This window comes from Tauraco erythrolophus, chromosome 8, assembly GCF_009769465.1.
Source record: "Tauraco erythrolophus isolate bTauEry1 chromosome 8, bTauEry1.pri, whole genome shotgun sequence".
Taxonomy (NCBI): domain Eukaryota; kingdom Metazoa; phylum Chordata; class Aves; order Musophagiformes; family Musophagidae; genus Tauraco; species Tauraco erythrolophus.
This window is the reverse complement of record NC_141472.1, coordinates 24,356,455-24,373,272: the sequence shown is the minus strand read 5'-3', so window position 1 is coordinate 24,373,272 and position 16,818 is coordinate 24,356,455. Positions and strand designations below refer to the sequence as shown.

At 36.5% G+C, this 16,818-nt stretch overlaps 1 protein-coding gene across 1 annotated transcript in view; it reads right to left on the bottom strand.

Annotated features, from left to right (window-relative positions):
• Positions 1–2,752: 2,752 nt before the first annotated feature.
• COBLL1 (cordon-bleu WH2 repeat protein like 1) overlaps positions 2,753–16,818 on the bottom strand; it is an 82,532-nt gene continuing 68,466 nt past the window's right edge. The window contains exons 8-14 of the mRNA XM_086615753.1: positions 16,671–16,815; positions 15,986–16,054; positions 12,274–12,532; positions 9,626–9,711; positions 6,654–8,278; positions 5,855–6,040; positions 2,753–2,839 (exon numbers count right to left, since the gene is read on the bottom strand). Coding sequence (XP_086471879.1) covers positions 2,753–2,839; positions 5,855–6,040; positions 6,654–8,278; positions 9,626–9,711; positions 12,274–12,532; positions 15,986–16,054; positions 16,671–16,815 — 2,457 coding nt within the window. The remainder of the gene's footprint in view (positions 2,840–5,854; positions 6,041–6,653; positions 8,279–9,625; positions 9,712–12,273; positions 12,533–15,985; positions 16,055–16,670; positions 16,816–16,818) is intronic.

Here is a 16,818-nt window from a genome sequence, read left to right as displayed (position 1 = left end):
GCAACATCCTGACTTTTCTTCCCTAAACGTTTTGACTGCCATTCAAAAGCAGCGAGGGGATTGTAAGTGGTATGGCATAACTAGTTGTCTTCTGTTGGAAGACATCTGTTGTCCAAATTGTAAGTATTCTTGGAAAAAAAAAAAGTCTGTTTTCCCTCATGTAAGGCATCCACAATAAAAATTTACTGCTGTCTAACTTGGTCTTGCAGTTGCTAGAAACATTTATTTGTTACTTGAGCAGAGATGTTTTCTTGTTTGAACAATGAATAAACATGCCAAGTTTATCAACAAGAGTTTTTTCTGGTAGAATTTAATACAAGAGTATAAGAAAAAAAAACAAGAGGCTCTAGACATACAGTAGCAAGATTTAAAAATGTCTTATGTTTTCATGTCAGAAGTAGGGGAAAGAAAGTTTTGCCTACCAATATTGCCAGCTAGTAACAGAAAGTCTCACTGAAGAGTTTTACAGTACTACTGTGTGTAGACATTTCAGTTAATTATCAAGCAAGTTCAGTTACAAAGACAAGAAACCCTAAAATTCAAGCAAGGTGGTTTTAGTTTTAATCTGTTACATAAGATGATGTTGCCTTCAGGAGTTCACATAAAAGGGCAATGTACTTTTAACATACAGGACTAAGGAACATACAGCAGTATAGTTCTGTAGTCAAAACCAAAGTCAACAACAACAAAGCAAAGTTATTTGATCTTTCCCCTAAACCAGAATAATTGGACTCCATTGATTTGGTTGAAATAGTGAAAAGTCATGTAGACTTGTATCACAAGACCACAGATGGAGATTAAATTAGTCCTATGAAATAACTTTAGTCACCTTGGCAGAGAATACAAAGGTTTCAGAAAAAACATGGAACCCCCTCTCACCCAAAGCACAAACAAGGAGATTCCTTTCGCAGTGCAACCTCTCCATGGCAGTTACAGATCAGCATGTTGTATAGGAATGCTTAAAATGTGGACTTCAAATACCACAATGAACACACACACTAGAATCCTGGGAGAGTTACAGTTTTCAAGTCTGTCCCTCAAAACACAGTGAAATCTAGAACGTAAGCCCCAGTTAGAAACTAGAAGAAAACCCTACTTCTATCTCATCATCTTCAAGTGAAGGATGAAACATTCTTTTTGCAATCAGACCCTGAAATAGATCTTTTGAACTACCATATGGGTTTTAGCCCTTGATTGGAGGCAAGAATAAAGTGGAGAAGGAAGTCGTAACACATATTAACAGGGGACTAAGATATAGGACAGATAACATGAGAGAACAGCAGTGAACAAATGTTCATCAGCTCTGTTTATGAATTTTTATTTGCTAAAACATTCCTTGAAGGGTTTCAGCATTAAGTTAACACTGTTATTTGTAATCAATAATTGACTCTGTACTAGAAAAGTGATGAGACTTCTTTGAGATTATTGCACAAAAACCTGGCAGCAAACCATTAATAACCCTTTGAAATGCACATATAGATCAGTTTCTGAAACTAAGTTACAGAATGTCTCTAAAGTACAAAATAAATATATTGTTAAAGAATAGAAACTAAATACAATTACTTTTATTTAAATCAAGTCCAGCAAGAAAATATTTTAATATGGCAAATACCCCAGCACTTGCTGCATGCATCCATAATCTAGCTATTTAGTCATGAGTGTGATCATATTTCCACCTCTCTCCCCAAAATGTATAACCTTGACAAGAAATGCAAAATAGATATAACATGAAGCATTTTCTTTTGAGATATATTCCCATTTTTGTATTTAATGCTTAATCTATAAATAGATGCTCTAAGACACAAGAATGTTTTGTTAAGTGTGTTACTGTGCTGTTTTAAGATTAAAATATTTTACATGAATAAGTCCAAAGCAGTTCATTCTTTAGTCATACTCCCAGTGAAAAAAAATTCTTCTATTTCATTAAGTATCAAAACTGGAATTTGCATTTTATCAGTAAGTGACTGTATGCTGATGACTACTTTAAGATATGTCTAGTTCACAAAAAGTGTTGCTTATCTGAGTGCTAGGTAAATAGTATATACAGGTAGTCAAAGAGTAGATAAGAAACATCATGTAATGATACTGCTAAGAAAAGTTTGTAAGTAGTACAAAAATTTCCAATAATTTATGTCCTGGGTTTTTTTTTTGTGTGTGCGCTACCAGGAAAAAATTAAAGGAGATTGAAAAAAAAATCAAAATACTTATTCCAGCTACTCTCAGCTGAAGGAACAAACCCACCCATTCTTTAAAGAGAAACAAAGTATTGCATATAGTTAAGATTTTCTATTAATTACAAATTTAATTTAACAAAGTAATATGGAGGCAGCATGTGGTAGATTTAAATTTATACAATCTGTTAAAGTAATACATAATTGAAAATTAATGATCTAAAATTTTTAGATTGCTTTAAATCTGTAATTTCAACATAGTGCTACATATTGTTCATTCTTAAAGGCTAAAAATCAAGAATTTTTGATTCTTATTCTAACATAAGCAAAGCTCATCTGCACCTTCTCTTAAACCTTTTTAGCAGCATAGTCAGCTTTATAAAGAGAAAAAGGCAAAATATTACCATAATTTACATATTCTAATAATTTTTCCAAGGCATCAAAGGATCCAGCTTGAAATTCCAATAACAATTGACAAAAATATATTAACATATACTTGCATTTACACTTTCAAAACTTTGTAGTTAGTATTAAGTTGGCCTATGAAGCAGTAGTAAAGTGCAAAATATTTGGTACAATATCTAGTGATTAGCTTTTGCTTCTGTGGAATACAAATGAGTAAGCTTGGCTCTTCCATTGACAGATATGGTGTTTGATGGTGGACCAACCTGGAGGCAGGGAGTGGGGTGGGGAAGAGAAAAAAAGATAAAAGAAATATTAACCTGACTTTTCAGATTCTTCTCTCTGTAGTATGTTACACAGTATTCAAGAAAACAGAAATACTGTCACTTCAGTTAGTGTTTTTCACATCACAATGAAAGACTTCCTATATGATTTCCGAACAAATCACATATGCTACAGAAGTAGAAATATAAGAAATTACTTTAAAATATATTTTATTCTATCTAAAAATTCCCTGTGTAACTATTCAAAATACGCACAATATTTAGTCCTTCTCCAGACCTGGTTGCAAAGAAACACTTGAAAAAACATCACTAAACCAAATACTTTTTATTAAATAGGGCTGATTTCTAACAAAATCTTTTAACATTTCTTTATACAATGGTAATGTTTGTGTTGTTTTTTTTTTAATCAGGAGCAAACTGTAACTTTTAATATAGATAGCAAAGACCTGATTTTCCAGGGAGCTGCATAAACTAGCAACTCCAATTGGAGTTAATGGGAGCTGTGGATGCTCCACAGCCATGTGAACCACATACCACAGCACACAGTTTACTAAACACAATGAAAACATTCTGAAGAGAAAAATTATTAAAAAGAAACCTCACTTGACCCATTTTAGGTTAGTAATTACTGAGGGCCCTATTGAACAGAAAAGACCAGCAACACAAAAGGCCACAGATCTCAGCATTGCATACTCGCAACATATTAAGTAAAACAAGGGAAAAAAATAAATAATTTGGCCAGGGTGCCAGCGTTTTATTTCTTTAATGATTCTCTCACAGAGCTGAAAGAAGAGAGAGCATAGTAAGAGGTAAAAAGAGACGCAAGCACCTGACACACCTCTGTCACAATTCAAGTGGATCAGGTTATTACTCCTCTTAGTAAGTGCAGCACGACAGTGGCAGCTATAAGGTGAATGCATATTAAAAGTCCTTTCAATACTGGAAATCACTTTTGGGTGCTAATAAGTTATTGATACAAAATGCTTCATTTCTCTGTCCCGTTACTGCCAGTTCTCCATGTTAAACATAAAATAAGACCATGTTTTTATTAAATTTGCCATAGGCCAAAAAACTCTCTGCTGTCAAAGGTACCTGTACCATAGCATATGTGCTCTGGGTTAGAGTGAAAAGAACAGCGGGTACAATTTTATGTTTGGCAATATTTTGGTGGGTTCTTCATTGCATTTTTTGTATGCGTGTTTCAGGGTCTTTTTCGAAGTCTGTTTCAAGTTTCTGGGTTGCAGAATGCTTTTCTTTATGCTTAGAGCATCTTCATTATTTCAATTTCTCCTTAAAAAGTGTAGCCCTCCTCACCCGTAGTCTCAACAGATACTATGCTGAGAAAGAACATCTGCTCACAGAAGAGAAAGGGAGGGGAAAAAGGACTAATCATCATCTCTTTTCTTCCCCATGCCACTTTTGTACCTAGACTGATAAAGACTATATGGATCAAGCCTACCCTAAGAACATTTCTATTAGAAAAGAATGAATAACCACATAATGAAGTTTTTCTTTGTTTTCTTTCCAGTAGAAATAGACTTCTTGAGTTTTGAAAAGCATATTATGAACTTTATTTTTAAAACAGTTGTAAGCTACTGTGTGAGCAGCCATGTCTATGCATATTTCCCATAGAATCGTAAAGCAAAGTTTACACACTAAGCAAAATAAATAAAGTTCAGTATTATTAAGAATGTAATTATGCACTGGGGGAAAAAGGAACAACTTAATAAAAATATATGCAAACAAAATCCAAACAATATTTCTGGTAGAACAGATACATTTGACCTTTAAGTGACTGAACAATACAGCAGTTGCTTAATCTTATCCTGTTTTTAAAGTGACTGTGGTTAGTGACATGAAGTTAGAAGTAATACTACAGTGTATCATGTACCACTTTTACTGACTAGAGGTCAAAAAGTACTTGAGCGTGCTTGTAACCTTCCCGGGAAACTGAATCTTCCTATTCAGTCTAGAAATGATGAGAGATCTACAAGTCTCAGAGAGGCTGTTGCAGTGCTACACTGAAACAAAACTTTACGTATGAAATGGATTGTTCAAATATCTGACCAGCCATTGAGAGATTTTGACCCTAGGGAATCAAAGATTTCCACAAAACAAACAAAAAAAACCCCTCACATCCACCCTCCACACATCATTCATTTCTTTCAAGTGGGAAAGGGAAGAGAAACAAAAACTACTGAATTTCTTAGGCTTCTGCAATGAGAAATTATTCCTCTATACAGAATGCAAAATACTAATGCTGGGTCAAGAAAGCTTTGTGTGAAACTATCTAATTAGATCGTGTGGCTACAAATTTAAAACAATACAGATTTTTAAAGTGTGCAATGTTTTACCACATGAGAGAAGTATAAGTGAATTTTAGGAGAGAGCAAAGAAAAATTCAGCCACTGTTTTAACCTGAGGAGATGGGGGAAGATGGTCCTACCAGGACTGTTGACAAACCATTGAGAAATATCTTACTAGCGATACCAAACAGCAGCAGGAGACTTGAAGTACATTTAAGAAGAATTAAGAACCTGATAGAGTCTAATAAATAGGAGAATATAATCTTCAGAACTTCTGTGTTATAAGCCTGCAAAAGATTGCAGCTACTTCAGGTCTAGGGTAAAGCTGCTTAGCGTGTGTCTAAAACCATACCACTTAAAACCATAAAAACACAAACAAATAATTGAATATGTTCCTGATCTTATGAAAGAGATACTTAATTAACACTTAGAGATTTGTAATTCATTCCAGGAAGATTTCTGATTGGATTTGTACTGTTTGAAAATATGTACGTACGAAGCTTTGCTTGTGCATTCACAAGTTTATTCTGCAAAAACTGAGCCCTCTTCCCCACCTCCCTTCCCATTGTTAAAAGATCCCTTGGCAGCACTTTGTGCCAAAGCTAACTGCTTTTACTGTCAGGCATTAATATGGTACTTTTGCAGGAAGTACCATGAGTTCATTGTTATGGATGCAATGATGAAAACTCACCCTTTTCAATTTGGCAGCAGCTTCTCCAGAGCGGATTGCAGCCAGCAAGCTCTGGTGGATCTGTTCTGGGTCAGAGCGCTGGAACGTCATTGCGGCTTGTTTCTTAGTGACAGGGGGTGGTGGGTGGTCAGTGGAAGCACCTGACTGAGCCTGACTCTTCTGCTCACTGTTCACATTGCTGCCTTTCTATAAAGGGAGGAAGTCAGAGGAAAAACAAAAGAAAATCTTTTAATCTGAATTAGTCATAAATGGAAAACTAAGTCAACCTGGCACAGGGTTGCCTGTCAAACTGCCACCGTTCTAGTGTTTGCTTCATTCAAGATTTCAGAGATCAGCCTTCCACTATAGCACATAGCTTCTCAATTATGCCAGCGAAAAGTTATACTCCCGTTCAAGTGTGTTTGTGCCATGATCACTTGACACTAAACCGATCACACTATTCAGAATTAAATTTAAGAAATCAACACACAGAACCAGAAGGAACAAATCATATCACCCTAAACATAAAAGTAGGTATACACAGTATAAATGATTCTATTTAATTTACTGTTTTTCAAAATAGGGCATGCTAATTATGGCAAGAAATTACTATTTCCAAAAATCTGAATGAGGTTGTTTAACATCCCCTGTTTTCCTGTATTTCATTATGATGCTGTGCTACTGCTAGACACCATAAGGTGTTTACACTGTATGAATACAGCGCTTTCTGATCAGGGAGCGGTTCAGATACTAGCCTCTAGACTAGTCACACTAGATGACAGTGGATCAACGATCAACCAATATTAGAAACAAAGTTTACCTTATCCATTAGACTATTTTGTGATCCCCCTGTTACAGTCGGTAAGGAAGAGTTTTTCACGTGAGGCATGGAGGTAGCTGAGGAGAATTCAGCTGCCGAAGCAGCAGAGGAGAGTTCAACAGGAAATTCCTCTCTCAGTGCCTGGCTAGTGATTGTACGTGTTTTATTGAATGATTGTGACCTTTTGACTGCGGAGGAGACAGCAAGAGCAAAAGGGGATGGTCTTGAACTGGAGTACGGCTTTGGAACTGCAAAAGTTCTTAGAGTTCTTAGGTTCAACGGTGCTGGTGGACAGGAGGGAAAACCTGAAGGTTTATTGCTTTTGACAGGAGAAGTGGAGGATTCAACTTTTTTTCCATCATCAACTTTTTCTTCATCTGCTGGAGGAGCAGGAGTACTTGTTTTATTTGAAGATAAAGAATTTGGATCAGGTGATGAGATTTTTTTCCCCATCTCTGTATTTTTAGCTTCATTTTGAGTGGAATTAGGAGCACAAATGGTACTTCTGGCCATTGCAGATGTCACATAATGACCTGAAGCTCTTCGTTGCATCTGCAGATAAAAAGAACTAGGCTTCGTTGTAGGACTTAATGCATTTGACTTGTCTTGAGACACAGAAGAAGCATTTGTATTATCCAGGCTTAGCATGTGTGGGACACGCGGTTTGGAAGGCTCTGTTTCTGTCCAGTTGCTCTCAGTAATCTCAGCTCCAGATGTCACGACATGTTCAGAAATGCTGTTCACTCTGTGCAGCAGATCATTCACAGCTGCAGGTTCATTTTGTGAACCAACCTGTGAATGACCCACACTTTTTGGAAGATGACGAATTTCAGCTTGCACTATGAATTCTTTGGGGTCTTCATGCTTCAGAGAGCCTCCCAAAGTAGATACCTCTTGATCCTTATAATCTGATGGAATTTCTGATTCCCAGCTCTTCATTATTTCTAAAGATTTTGGAGGCACTATTTTGTAAGTAGTCATTCCAATTTTTGGTATGTAATCTCTTGTAATTTCATTAGCGGGCTTGGGTTTAGGTTTGGTGTCCTGTCTATAAAGAGGATAATCTTTTATAGGAGAACCATCTGGAGTTTTCATAGTTGTTTCTGGTGAAGCAAAATTACTGCCATTTATACAAATGTCACTCTGATCTTTTATGGGAATTACTTTTTCATGGGGAAATTTCTGTGTCTCAAGATTTTCTTCTGTTGAAGTATCTTCATCTTCTTGTATTCCATGCATCACTTGAAGAAGGGTGTTGTTTGTATCTGTATTGTGTTGAGGGACCAGTCCTCTGAGTGTGGATGATTCACAACCTTCAGGAACAATAATTTCTTTCTGTGTAGTCCTTCCCAAATTGCTATCCGATGTACCTGTCTGGATTGCAACATCCTGAGTTTTTACTGTGTCCAAGCTGGTTTGATTTGTTTTCTGATCTTGCTTTTCTGGAATCAGCTGAGGATAATTCCTGTGACTTACAGAGATGTCATTTTTACATGCCTGGCAGTTTGATAGTCTGTCACCCTCAAGCTTGTTATTTTCTCTAAAATCTTCTGGTTTAATTTTGGCTGTCTGAAGTTCTTTCCCTTCTTCTGTTGAAAGGAGTTTTGTATCACTGTGATCTTTAAGTTAAAGAGAGATTACAAAATTAATACAAATGCAAAAAAGATTCAACCTTCCCCCTTACCTCATGAAGCCTTGCATCCAATGTATCTAACTAGAAGGACTGGCTGCTCACTGATACTAAAATTTTCCTTAATATTTACTTTTAAAGGCTATTTAACGATACACTTATCTTTGACTAATATTGCCAAATAATAGTATTCTAACTCAGGTATTCTTCCTTAATTAATAGGCTACTGATGCCATGAATCAACTTAATAGAAAAATCTATTCTAGAATCATTTAAAAAGTGCTAATGAATTTTGGTTGATTATATAGGCATCAATGACTCAGGAGCTCAAGGACTATTCAATATTAAGTTAGATGCAATTTTTATTTAGTTCCACACTTTTATGTCTTCTGCTCTTCAGTTTAAACATTACAAGTGTTATTTGTCAACTACACCTTATGTATTTGTACAAGAGAACAATTGGAAAATATATGGACAAAAGCAATTTTCCAACTGTTTAGCAGGTCTGATAATTCAATTTTTCTAACCTTGGACTAAACACATGTAGCCCTCTCCAAAACACAGGAACATTTTGGTCAAATTATTTTAAATACAGTATTGGAAAAAATAAAATTCTTTAGGCATTTAGAGAAAAGTCCGTCCTCATTTCAAGTATTTTACAAGATGGAAGTTAAAAGTTATGTCACATATAAACAGGACTTATGCAGTATGTCATAATGATTTATAAGCAGAGGTGTACTGAATATAAAAGACTATGGAAGGTCTAATATATAAATCTAAAAATCACTGTCACAAAAGGGTAAAATAAATCAGTTGGATCACTAAATCCACCAAAAAATTTATGATCTGTTAGATGCACAGGATGTCGTCATTTCTTTTGAAATCAGCATGTCACTTTGTTCTATTTGTGCTTTAAAATATTTGCATTTTCATGCAGAAAACTCATGTTAATTTTGTAAGCAAAGAAAAACCCATGGCCTTTCCTTGCCCAGTGTGGTGCAGTGCCCATGTCACAGTGCGTGGCAAGATAACCTCTGTGTCCAGCCTTCCCTCTCCTTCGCACTGCTCCACCTGTACTGCCCTACGACAGTGTGATGCAGCTTTGACTGCTGCTATAGGAAGTAATAAAAAAATAAACATTAAAAATAAAAAACAAAAAACCCACAACTGCTGTCAATTCTTGTCACCTCATCTCAAAGGGGATACACCAGAGCTAGAGAAAGTACAAAGAAAATAATCTAATGATAACATTTCAAGAATTGACTGTATTGTCATTTTTTTCAAAGGAAAAGTTCTCTTCAACCTCGTTTTGAAGTATTAAGAATGGGTGGGAACTACTCACCATCGTTTTTATTTTGCTCCAAAATTCTAAGCTTCCTGCCTTTTTCAAATGCAGCTTGCTCACTGCTTATCTTAGTCTGTAGTCCTCTGCAAAGCACAACAGTACATTAAATATGCTGGTATCATTCATTTCAGTAAACACAAGAAACGATGCAAGAGAACTGGCAATATTCTCCAAACACAGATGGACAAAATAGAATCACTCTGCCAAACATTGGAGTACTCAACAGAATACATTTTTTTTTTTTTTATAACAAGGGGAAATGCTGCTGAGATATTTTACCAAAATGACATGCAGCTTCACTCTGTTCCGTGTAAACAGATGATCAGTTTTCCTTTCCCTTCTTCCCCTCCTTTTGTTTACTCATGCAGTTCGAACAAGCCCCTTTCCAGGAACAACTCGGTTTCAGTGAAGCCACAAAGGTGATGGTTTATCATTCATATAACAGTGTACTTGGTGTGAAGTCTTCTGATACCCCTTACATTTAAAACATGTCCTTGATTTTGTCCCCGACAAGAAGCTGCATGAAACACTGACTGCATATGAACATACGAACTGTGCACTACTGACTTTTCAAAATAGTAATGAAAAATTTTCTATCCCTTTCAGGAAATACCCTGTGAACAAAGAAATAGGCATCAAATGTGTTACTTGCATACTAAACATTTTGCAATGCATACAGCTTCTGTCCTCAGATCATGGTGGACAAGAGAACTGCACAAATGCTGGGAAAACCCCTCATCTTTTGGGGGAGGTGGGAACATTAAGTACTTGACTTAAAAAGGTAAATGAAAAATGTCAAAATACTTAGAATTTCTCTTTAAAAAAATTATTAGAACTTCAAACTTACATCTCTGTTTATGATACTTTTTTTCCCGTAGTTACAAATACTGGCATTACGAAGATTCCACATCAAACGTATTAGTTGTCAGGAATCAGTGCCTTGAGTGGAAATACCTGCTTTGAATCATTTAAAATCATAAATTCCTCAATAATCATCCATCCTCATGTTGCTTGTACAGTCCAAAATATACTGTACATGTCCAATAAACCACTAAACAGGAGCATATGCTCTCAAAATTATTGTTGGAAGAAAGTTAAAAGCTGTCCTGCACTCTGTACTCTTGCTTATCTCCATTCTCTTGCACATAGTTACAGGACTGAACTCCCTCAAATACAAGTATTCATAAAAGGCTGAACTGTTTTAAAAAAAAAAACCCCAAACTCGAGTCACAGAACATGATAGAATATCATTATAAAAATCAGTGGTTTTGACTGGAATAGTACACATATCTCTGGTTTTATTAAAAAAGCACTTCTTCAAAGTAACTAGACCTTCTATAAAAGTTCTGAATTATCAAAAGGTTTCCAGAAATATAATGTCAGAAAATAATGTCAGAAATGTCAGAAAAACCCTAGCCCTCATTCTGGAATCCCTGTGACATTTCAGGAAAAAAAGGACTGCCAAACTCTAAAGTTGGAGTGCAGTGCATACTAGATGATTCTCACCAGGATTATAGGCCATGAAAGGCTGTTTCAAGTTAACGAGGGAAAAAAAGAAACATTCACCGGACAATTGGCCAAACTGGCCCAATAGCACAAGTCTGGTAACTTGTGAGTTCAAGACAACTGAAAAATAACATTTGGCTGATCCTCCGCCTTGTAGATTGCCATAGAGCAGACACACCCAAGCAACTGTTAGAACATTTGTCCGGACAGAGCACCAAAGATTTTTGCAAATCCCCATTTGGCCTTGGACTAACAAAAAAGACCCTTGAAATACAAGTCAAAGCTCTCCATAATACCTTGAAAGTTCTTGGCTGCTAGAGCATTCACACATTTTAGCTTCAGTACAATAATTGAAATAGTTCTTTCAATTTAAATCGGGAACAGTAGCCAGTTTAGTTGCCCCAGGGAACCGAAAAATAGTGAATTACATTAACACAATGGGACTTCTCTGGACAATCAACATTTATTTCAAGCAGGCACTAACTCATGCTGGAAACCTGCTGAGTCAGGTAGTTTAACAAACATGCTGAAGGGCAAAGGTACAGCGTCACCAGAGGGAAAAAGAGCGGTTAAGAAAACTAATGTGTATTCTTTAAAAAGAAAGAATTAACTTGTTTTCCTGAGAGCAGATGGATTGAGACAGGTCAAGACAACTGCCTAACATATAATGAAAAGACAAAAGAAAAATTAAAACCAAAACAAAGACGCAAGCAATAGATAACTGTGCCCAGAAGAACAGAAATGGCCGATCTACCTGTCTTTCCCCAACTGGAAGAATGAATTTGTAAATTCTCATTTAACTAATCAATCCAATTTTTTTTTTTTTCAGCACGCTGCTCTTGTAAATATCTGGGTATTTTAGGGATGGGCTGAGATTTTCTGGGGTTCAGCTATTTGAGTACTAAGGAAAGGGAGGCTTAAACAGAATAGCCAGCAGAACACTTCTTTGTCATTTTTGTTGAAAAGCTTCATGAATTACTGTGCACAGAAGAGTGCTACAATGAAAGCTAAGCATATTAAGCTCATTCCTCTCTCACAATTCCCTATTCTGTGCTCCACAATGAAACAGCACTCTACGTTTTATTTGCCTCCCCCATTCCCTCCCCAATGCTCCTTTCTTTGTCACAAAACGTACTTACTTGCCATCTGTGCTCATATTTTCTTGTTTTTCTTCCTTGAAGCTTTGTGAGTTGACTACAGAAACACTGCCAGGAACTGGAGCTGATGAAGCAGGATCATTTTTTTCAGTTGCCAGTGGTACCTCAGGAGAGCTGAAGGCTGCGGTAACCTCTCCTGTCCTGAGAGAGGTATTTGTACTTTCACTGTCCTCTCTCTGTTGCACACTCATCTCTTCCCTTTCATCAATTTCTTCCAGGTTGTATTCTAAGCTCCTTACACCTACACTCACAGAAAGAAAAAGAAAAAAAAAAAAAAAACAATGAAAAAACAAAACAAAAGAACCCACAGCTCTCAGTGCCGGGTGTAGATGCAAAGGGACTGGTGAAGTCAGCCTAAGTGGTTTGGAGAAGGAAAACTGAGACTTCTTTCCATAATTTAGGTCAGGGGGAAAAAAAAAAAAATGAGCCCTTGCACTTGGGCAGTTAGGTTTCAGACTTTTCGAAGTTTTACCAGTAAATCATAGAAATTTCCAAGTGTAAACCAAGGCTAACAATGAAAACAAAATACTGGCATAAAGCAAGCAATGCTGGAAAGCAGCAGATTCCCGAGTATGAAAAATCTCAGATTGACTTTTTTGTACACACTGGTACCCTACAATGCTTCCAGTACTTCTAGAGAATTACACTGTTATAGAATCATAATAGAGGACTGCATATGTGGGAGAAAGTCTCCCATAACAGAACAGTACATACAGAACAGAAACTGTTTTTTCCCATAGGGTCATTAGTTAAGAGTTCAGTAGTACCAAAGTTACTCATTCACAGTTACAGAGCAACTGCTAAAGCCAAACATTTTACTATTTAATTATCTTTTTTTTTGTATTGCATGCTTGTAATAATGCTTTGTAGTTACACATTAAGCAATGTGATCAACATGTGTCATAGCGCTGAATGCAGAGGTGATTTAGACCCCTGGGGAAAGAGAGGCAAGACTGCAAAGTGGTGCAGGTGAGCGCCTTCCTTGTGATTTAAGCACAGGTACATACAAATATGCCACATTAGTGTTAAAAAGACTCCTTAAGAATTTAGTATTAGTAAGGCTCTTCTCTTACTTTCCCCCCGCCAAACCCTTTTATCTCCATCTAGTCATGCCAGCAGCCTCATACTTTGGGAAATAATTTTAGTGGTAGCAGTACAATTTTAAGTGTGCAAAGATAAATATATATGGCAGAAGGCACAAACAAAGCATAACAGAATGTGAGCAAACGTCAAACCTGCTGAGACTATTCCACAGTCCATAACCAGCTCTCAAGAACAGTCTCCTTCACTGATGAGAGCTATTACGCCATGGGCCTGAGCCATCACCAGCCACACGAACAAAGACTAAGACCTTCAGTCTAAATACTCTGTGGAAACCTGAATTATACAATAAAGCACAGCCAGGACTTCTGACAAGACAAATGGAAGCATTCTGGAGTTGCTATGGCTTTGTGCCCAGGCACTGCTGTCATCCCTATCGCTTTTCCTCTGGAGAGGTTTAACAAAGGCTGAGTTGTACCTGTCCTGATGGGATGGAACTTTGCTTGGGTTGGTAGGAGGTATTGCTGACATTCCTGCTACGTGAAAGTCTGTCCTTTGCTGTGCTAGGAACACTTCCAAGCTTTGGAGTGGACTAACCTGACCTACAAATGTTTAATACCGAACAAAAACAACCCTCACACTTTCTCCAAAGTACTCTACTTCATTTGCCAACATAACATCAGCCTTGCTTGGGAGTTAATTTCAACTAGTGGGTTTTCATTTGTTACTGGATCTCATTCCAGACCTGGGCCACCAGTGCTGCAGCAGAATAAAGTCTGAATGCATTTGATACATAAACAACATTTATCAGCCATCCTTCACTTACATCACGCAGTTAATTCCCCAGAGAGAAAGTTCAGATTTTATGACTTGTTTCCAACCCCTCAGTTTAGAGTTTTTATATGCAACATATTGCTATGAAGTACTTATGAAAATACTGGCTACATACCATTGCCTTCTTGCTTATATATTCTATATGTAAGTCCAAATATAATATAAATTGCATTTTTGTCTGTGTATAATTTCTTCTCAATGAACATTAGTCACTGAGTTTTAATTAGCCCTAAAAGAACACTGTTGAAGCCTACAGGATGACATTGTGAAGACACACCTGATAAGATGACTAACATACCAAGTGGAAGTCTCCTTTGAGTCAGTAAGAATACTCTCTGCGCAACTGAGAAAAGGCAGACACTGCTCTGGAGCCGTTATGCTTGTAGGCACCAAAGCTGGGAACCCTGACTACATCATGCAAGTCTGCCAGTGTTTCTGCCCTTGACTCTATAGTCTTTAACAAATTTTTCAAGAGATACTGTAACCAAGATAATTATATCAAGGGATTTGTTTGATGCGAAATTATTTTAAAATCTGTAATTTCTTAAATTTTTTTCTTCTAAACACCATTTCACCCTCTTCCCTAGAAAAACGACTAAGCATTAATTAAACTTTGGGAATGGGAACAAAAATCATAATTGAGGAGGAAAAAAAATATTGTTGTTTATAATCCCACATGTTCAAATTAATTCTCTGTCAATGTTTATTCTAGTAGATATATGCCTTCAAACTACTTTTGTGAAGGTACAGTCTGTTTTTAAACCATGGGAAAACTGTCATTTCACAACAGACATGTTGCCTATTCCAAATTGTATAGCACAGTTCCATGTAATGTACACGTATCTATTATCTATGCGCTACTTAGACACCAAATTGAACATTTGTAGTGGTTCATCACAGGGCAGAAGGTAACACTACTTGCAGTTTAACTTTTTTGCTTATTTGCTAAAGTAGCAATGCATAACAGAATTACTTTAGGAATGCCAGTCATAGCTGAGCAAAAGCTCACAATGCTTCCAGAAGCCTGACAATCAAAGCAGTATTAATTTAAAAGGAAGGAACTACTGATTTTATGTAAAGTTAAAGTTATGTCCAACTTAGCAATTAAAGAGATATTTTTTTAAAATAAATAAAAATAAAGATATATTTTATCCATTTAAAGCAATATCTAAATGTGCATAATTTTTAGACTAGGAATAAGACAAGTGTACTGCAACTGATTTTGCTGCAAGTGAATATTAGTTCTCACAGCATGGTGGGATTTGCTAAAGGGACCCTTTACACATAGGCCTCAGGACGGTTTCACAGATGCCACTAGAGAGCAGCAGTATCCCATGAGAAAAAGAAAAGAAAAAAAAAAAAAAAAGGCAATGAAGCTATGCTATGTGACTTGTCTCTACATTTAAAAAAATAAAAAATAAAAAGCATTGCATTTAGTCTTCAGCAAAGGACATTGCATGAAGACATCAGCAGCAAAAATAGAGAACAAAGGCTATCACTAACTGCAGAGGTAAAGTTCTAGCTTGTTCTTGTCTACAACTTGTAGGGGAGGAGGGGAAAACAGGGATAAGGTTTAGTTTAGTAAATGTAAAGCACCAAGACCAATACAAAATAGATTGTATGTATTTTTCTGCAGACAGTAAAGGTAAAACATCTTTATTTTAAAAGGCCATATTTGTACTTCAAAGGAAAAGTTAATTGATCTGAAGCATAAAAGTTAGTTCTATAGTTATAACACATCTATAGTAATTTATTACTATGAATTATCACAGCTTGCTATGGAGTAGATTTTATCAACGCATTTGGAAAAAGAACCAACCTGTTTCAGGCTGCATTTCAGTGGCTCTTTCTTCCACTTTAGCAGGGGTTGATTCTGTTGACTCTGTTACTGCAAAAATTCAAGTAACAAGCTTTTTATAGCCTCTCAATTTCTGCACCAACAAAAGTTCTAGATAAAATGTTAAATTGTGATCTTACAGACTGGCAAGTTCTTCAAGAAATGCACTTTCTCTTAAGCAACCAGTGCTTGTTGTCATATTTCCCAGATATTTTAATCTCAACTCTGAGGTATTTTTGAACCAAAGAGAATTGATTTTTTTTTTTCAAACAGCAGAATTAAAAAAGAACAATGCAAAGCTTCCTCTAAAATACTTCTTCTCAGTCCATTTCCTATTAAACCTTCTCTGATCCAGAGAAGCTATCTTTTCTCCCCACCCCAAGCTGTCCATCTGATTACCAAAAACACAATTGCTATAGTTAACCTAACTATAATTAATTTGGTATTTTCTGTTTTTTTCTCCTGATCTGTGTGCCCTAAAACCTGCCTACTTTCTCACACTACGTGAGCCAATCTCATAAAGTAGTTTTATTACTCCTTACAATCTGAAGATGTTTGGCACTCATTTTACTTGAGGTTCTTATCTCATAAGGTGGTATTTCTTTAATGTTTAGCCAAATGGCCATACTTTCTGTTGCCTCCCAATTAAACAGCACAAAAAGATTACCAGTCTCATTACTGCCTTCCCTTTGATCTTCTGGTGCTCTAGAGGGTGGTGAGGGTGCTTTGCGCTTCATCCTCCGTAGAGAGGAGTTCACAGAAGCAGTGTCACTGAGTGGCAGAGAACCTTTCCGTACTAATCCCAGAGGGGCCTA